Here is a 6,000-nt window from a genome sequence, read left to right on the forward strand (position 1 = left end):
CCTCAGTGATAATATCTTTTAAAAAAATTTTTGTTTTATTATTTTTTTCATTGAACCTTGATTTTTGAATTGTAATCTAACTCAATGTTTCTTCCATCCAGTGGCCAAGAAACAGAAACAAACAAAACATGTCTATCTCAGGCCAATGACTCTCACCTCTTCTCCACTAATGATGTCTATCCAAGTTTCTTGAAGCCAGGCATGCAGCCAAAAGGGATTAAATATAACTCTCAAGCTAACCTTGCCCCTCCCTTCATCCCTTCTGCGAACACAGGCCTGCGCACGCACAACCTCTCTCTCTCTCTCTCTTTCTCTCTCTGCGCTCACGCACGCGTCTCTCTAAAACACTCCCAGTTAAAGATTTCAAAGGGTGCTGTGGATGCATTAAAATGGAGGGCGCTCTCCAAGTGCTGAAGGCATTCATTGCCTGAGGAACCCCTTTTCCTCAGTCTAGGCTAGAAAGAAGAAAGAGATTAGAAACAGAGGAAAGGTGGCGTTCTCAGTACTGTGAGCATAAAAGATATCCAAGAGCTAGAAATGGGTGCACTATGTAATCTCATGAGCAGGGAAAGCCATCGACACAGATTATAATTTCAGGGTTCTGGGAAGCCCAATTACCTCTTCCCTACTCTTAGGTGAGCCCTTAAATTTCAAGTCTAGCTCTTAATTTCTTTATTTTAAGATTTTTATTTCTAAAAAAAAAAAAAAAAAAAAAAAAAAAAAAGATTTTTATTTCTGATATTTTAATTTTCGATTAATTATATTCAGTATGAATTCATTTCATCAGACCTTTTTATGAAAATAACTAGACCAGTGATTTTGTACTTTTTCTGCCTCTAGACTACACACATGGGAAACAGCACCATTACTTACATCTCTTAAAGCAACTGACACCCAATTGCTTTGAGTCACACTGTAGTATGTTGTGGGGGTTTCTTGTCAGAATCTGGCAGAGTGTATGCACCCCCAAAGCCATTTCTGATGCCCCCTCCCAGGCCTCTGCCCAGACCACTCCGAAGTCTGGATCACCATGTCGACCAAGAGTTTTTTGAAGGGAGGGATTCCCTCTAAATCCCATTAAGTCCTTGGCCCAGGATATTCTTCATAGATATTTGTTGAATAAACACAGATACTGATGGAAGAAGAGACCTAGAAGACACTACAGACCTGGATGTTTGGATGAAACAACCAGTAAGAAGGGCAAATGTTAACCACTTTCCAATTGTGTCAAAGGCTAGCTTGTGGGGAGACAATATATATAAAATAACATCTAACTCTTATTGGGAGTTTATTATGTACCTGTCATGTGATAGGTATACGCATTATCTCATTTAATGCTCACAGCAATCCTAGGAGGTAAGTACTATTATTATTCCATTCTATAGATACAGAAACTGAGGTTCAGAAAGGTGAGATAGCTTGCCCAGTCACACAGCTGAGATATGCTTGAGCACGGTTTCAAACCCTAGCAATCTGATTCCAGACCCACACTGCCAAAGTGATCCAAGAACTGAAGTGCCAACACTGCGTCAGATCCTTATCATGGCTTTTCCTTCCCCTCCTCCATACGCCCCTCCCCCCAATTTGGACATTCTCCAAATGTTTCCAGACACAATTAAAGCCCTTCATCACTCCCTTTTTCCAACCTTGACCGCAGTTTTAGAAATATACAATTCTCCCACCCATCCTCTCCGAGGAGCCTCCCTCCCCGTCTCTACCTCCAGGCAGTGCAAGACCCCACGAGTTGGTGCAACATCAGAGCCTGGAAGACTTGATAAATTAGAAAAGCTCAGGGAGACCCTCTATCTTGGAGGAACTCCCCTGAGCCCCTCTCTCTCTCCCACCCACAGCAGTCTAAGAACTCCTCACAGCCTTCTCCAGAGAGCCTCTCAGTCTCGCAGCCCAGGGCTCGCTGCCGTTGGTTAACCTCACTCCTTGTTGTCTTTCTGTCCATTTGTGTCTCCAGCACCTTCCTGTAGTTTTCCATTAGTCTGCTGACTAAAGCTAATGGGAGGGCCTACAATCAGGGTCCAAAGATGACTGACCTTTCAACCCCTTAGTTAAGTGCTCGGTAGAGGCTGAAGTTCCAAGCAGGAGGCCTGATTTCTATGGTGACACCCCTGGGGATTGTTGCCATGGTAATGCTGGAGAGACACTGGCCACAGAGAACAAACCTGCCCTCTCCATTTTCCTTTCTGAGACTCCCCCAAAACTAAGGGGAGACCTGCTCTCCCTCTTCAGCTATCAAAAGAATCCTGGGCTACCCAAACAATACTGACTCTTCTCCAATAATCCCGAAGGTCCCAACATAGCTTTTCCAAATGAAGTACCTGATGGGCCTGGGTTTTTGCCTCCTAAAGAACACACTTAACCATTGGGAGACCTCAGGGAGGGAGAACAGGCAGTACTTGAATGAAGGCAGGAGGGAGGGAAGGAGGGAAAGAGAAAGAGAAAAAAGTGTGTGTGTGTGTGTTTGTGTGTGTGTGTGTGTGTGTGTTTGTGTGTGTGTGTGTGTGTGTGTGTTTCCCTACTGTCACCTTTCCCACATTGGGTATAGATGTAGCAGCCCGGACAGCAGGCAGCGGGACACTCTGACCACCAAGATTAAGAACGAGAGACATTTAAATGGGTCCAGTGAATAAGTCACAGTGGATTCTGAGTGACACAAAGAGCAAAACAAGGTACAGAGCACACACAGACTGACCTAGACACTCTTCTATTATGACTCAGGCCATTAACTTTGGTTAAGCCCCATCCCCCAGATTCCTGGGAGAAGTCAGGGGAGTGGGCGAGGGATAAGGCTCACAGAGCTGTCTCTCTAGCTTATTCTCCAACCCTTTGCCAAGCAGAAAAAACCCACAAACATTAGGAACTCTGAAGCCCAGAGCTAGCCGCAGTGCTGCAGAAGCAGAGAAGAGAGCCATTAGAGAAAGGAGCAGGGGCTAGATGTGGAGAGATCACCCTCTCCCACCTTCCCTCTTCCCTCACCTTCTCAGACATCCTGAAACAGCTTCCTCCATTAATTCCTCAGACAGTTTCCCACACACTGGGCCCCAAAGGGAGCTAGAGCATGAAAGAGAAGAGCGGGTAGGAAATTTCCTTCCCTTGTTGGGAACCTCAAGGGTCTCCTCAAAAATCACTTCTCCTATAGCCCTCATCCTCCTGAATGAGGAATGAATAGTAAGGCTGGGAAGATAAGCTCTAAGGATGCTGCCTGAGACAAAATCCCCCCCCCCCCCCCCCCCCCCCCCCCGCCATAAGCCTTTATCTTGGAGTAAGAGATTGACAGGAAGGGCTAGGGCAAGGGGAGATAGAGAGGGAGACAAAGGTAGAGCCCTACAAATAGCAGGCAAAACAGACAGGGAAGAACCAGCTGTGGAGCTAAGACAGAATCTGAACTGGCAGGGGGCCTTGGGCCTCCCCTCATCTCTCCTCCTACCCCACCTTCCACAGTGTCTCTCCTGTTTAGCTGGGCAAATTGGACAGATCAACACTACAACTCCTCCCAACATCATCCCATGTCCCATGCTCGCCAGGCCAGGATGAACGGCCCAGAGAGTCTAGAGTTGGTTTAGACTTACCTGAAAAACTTATAACAAGGAAGTTGGGCTTAAAAGTAGAAGCCTTTTGTGGATTTACTCACCCACCTCCCTCCTGTTTCTCAGCCTTTATATCTCAGAGGGACCTCAAGCTCCAACTATTCTCCTAGTTAATGCCTGCTATCCAGACTACTCAGAGAGGAGTCCCCTAGGGTTGATCCACTGACCAGTTAAGGCCTAAGGTCCCTGAGGCAGAGAGAGATAGGGGCCCTCCTTAGGTGGCAAACACACACATTCATAAGCACACACATGGCAAAAGTACCCATTTGAGTTCACAGTGTGGGGTGAGAGAGTTCAGCGTGGTGGCAGACTGGGGCCCTTGAGGACAGGACATGTAAGCAGGTCTCTTACTAAGGCGTGTTTAAAGTCCCATTCTCAATGATTCAGAATGCACAGGCTCCCTCCCCATCTTTCCTTCATTCCTTTAACAAGCATATCTTGGGCCAAGCACTGTAGATCAAAGATACATAAGAAGTGCCCCTGACCTTGAGGGCTGCCCTCATATGTGCCCCTCCCTTCTCAAACTGGCAACCGTTTCCTGGCCTAGCACCCCTCAAGCCCTACTGGACTCAACCCCAATCCTTTCACCCCATAGTCTGACAATCCCTACCAACCTAGCAAAGGAGGGATAGGTGAGAAATTCCCTTTGGGCCATCACAGATAAAGGTCCAGGCAATGTGACATAGGAAAAGACATGAGTTTTGGAGTCACAGATTTAGGTTCAGATCCATGAATTAACAGTGTGACCTTGATAAAGTCATTCAACTTCTTTGGACCTCAATTTCCTCATCTGTAAAATGGAAATATTAATGCTTACTTCAGACTGTTGTTTTGAGGGTTAAATAATAAATGTAGAGTAACAAGCACACAGTAAACATTAGTTTTCCTTCTTCATAAGATCTCCTCCATGGGGCTGTCATGATGAGGTAGAGGTGGCTTGCTAATTTTTATTGGATCATCAAGAGAAAGGATGAATAAGCAAGTACTTGTTAAGATCCCGGGGTCTGGTTATTTTTATTTGTTAGGGGGAGTTGGGTGGGTCTGAAATCCTCTTCCTACTGTACCTGGGAGAGAAAGGCAGACATTTCCTTAGGACCCCAGTGGCTCCCCACCAAAAAAACCTGGGTGTGTCATCAATGTATTTCATTCTCAGAAAACCTTTCATCAGATCTGTGCTCTCCCCACCCCAGTCCAGGCTTTAACTACTTCAAGAGAAGATGGAGGGCTTGGTCCCAGAGCCCATTCTCTTATACCTCCGCAGAGACCCTGGAATGCCCACCTTCGATCTAGTCCATCCACTAGTTCCCCCCCCCCCACCTTCCTGGGAGGTTGGGGTAGAGATCTGAGCCAATAACAAAGGGAAGATGCGCTTCCTCTAGGGGAGAGGGAAAATATCAGAAAAACACGGGACTGACTCTAAGGGGTGGGGACGCTGCAGAGGGCAGCAAAGGGGAGTTGGGTGACCTGATCGCGGGGAAGTAGCCCCCTCCCACTCTGCGGAACCTGGGCTTCGGGCCTGGCCAGGCCACACCCAGCCATCCTGATGCTGGGGAGAGGAGGGGCTGCGGCGAAAAGGATGGAGGATGAGCGGCGAGGAGGAGGCGCAGAGTGACAAACAGGGGTTAAGGCCCAGCGAGGGGTGGGATTCAACCTCCCGCCCCCTCCCCGAAATTCCCTCCTGGGGCGGCACTCACCCCAATAACGACGCTGTCGTCCCCTTGGAAAATGGGAATGAACTTGTCCCCCCGCAGAATCTCGGCCTGGTTCAGGGGCCGAAATCGGCAGAGCACCTTGATGCTACATTCGTTGTTGGTCTCTGCCATGGTGGTCGCCGGCTTGGGGCTGGGCGCTTCTTGGGCGGAAGGGATGGTTAGTGCTCCGGGGGCGGGAGCTCAGCAGAGGCCGAGTCGGAGGACAGGTGCTGGGTCTCTGGGGCCGAGAAAGCTCTGGGAGCGCCGGGATGAAGGCTAGGGAGCACTTCCTCTCTCCTGCTGCAGCGGGATGCTGGCGACTTTAGGCGTCTGGTCCTCTCGCGGAGCTCTGCCTCTCCGCCCCTTGCGCTGCAGCGCCGCGCTGCGGGCCTGGGCGGGGCGGCGACCGAGGAGAGGGCGGGGCTTCCCTCGCGAGGCGCCTGGTGCTGGGTGTCCACCTTCGAGTGGTGGCACCTTTCCTCTCTTCTTGCCTCCTCTCCCCACCCCTGACTCTCGAAGATGAGCTTGCCCTCACCCCTTCCCCACCCAAGTCACTGACTGCGTCCCTGACCTGACTGTCCCTCCTTCAGACTCCACTCCTTCGGAAGGAATAAGGGGTCTGCAGTGGGCCTGTTGCCTGTCTAGGGGAGAGAATCATCAGCACTTCCACCCTCTTCACCCCAGGGCATCCTCCACCCCCGTCACAATCC

General features: G+C 49.3%; 1 protein-coding gene across 3 annotated transcripts in view; it reads right to left on the reverse strand.

Annotated features, from left to right (window-relative positions):
• Positions 1 to 5,693, reverse strand: part of KIF5A (kinesin family member 5A) — a 28,376-nt gene extending 22,683 nt beyond the window's left edge. For all 3 annotated transcript variants that reach the window (XM_019742229.2, XM_019742230.2, XM_019742231.2), the window contains exon 1: positions 5,294 to 5,693. In XM_019742229.2, the coding sequence (XP_019597788.1) occupies positions 5,294 to 5,422 (129 nt within the window). In that variant the 5' untranslated portion in view covers positions 5,423 to 5,693. The remainder of the gene's footprint in view (positions 1 to 5,293) is intronic.
• Between the last annotated feature and the right edge of the window lie 307 nt (positions 5,694 to 6,000).

This window comes from Rhinolophus sinicus, linkage group LG02 (assembly GCF_036562045.2).
Source record: "Rhinolophus sinicus isolate RSC01 linkage group LG02, ASM3656204v1, whole genome shotgun sequence".
NCBI classification, from domain to species: domain Eukaryota; kingdom Metazoa; phylum Chordata; class Mammalia; order Chiroptera; family Rhinolophidae; genus Rhinolophus; species Rhinolophus sinicus.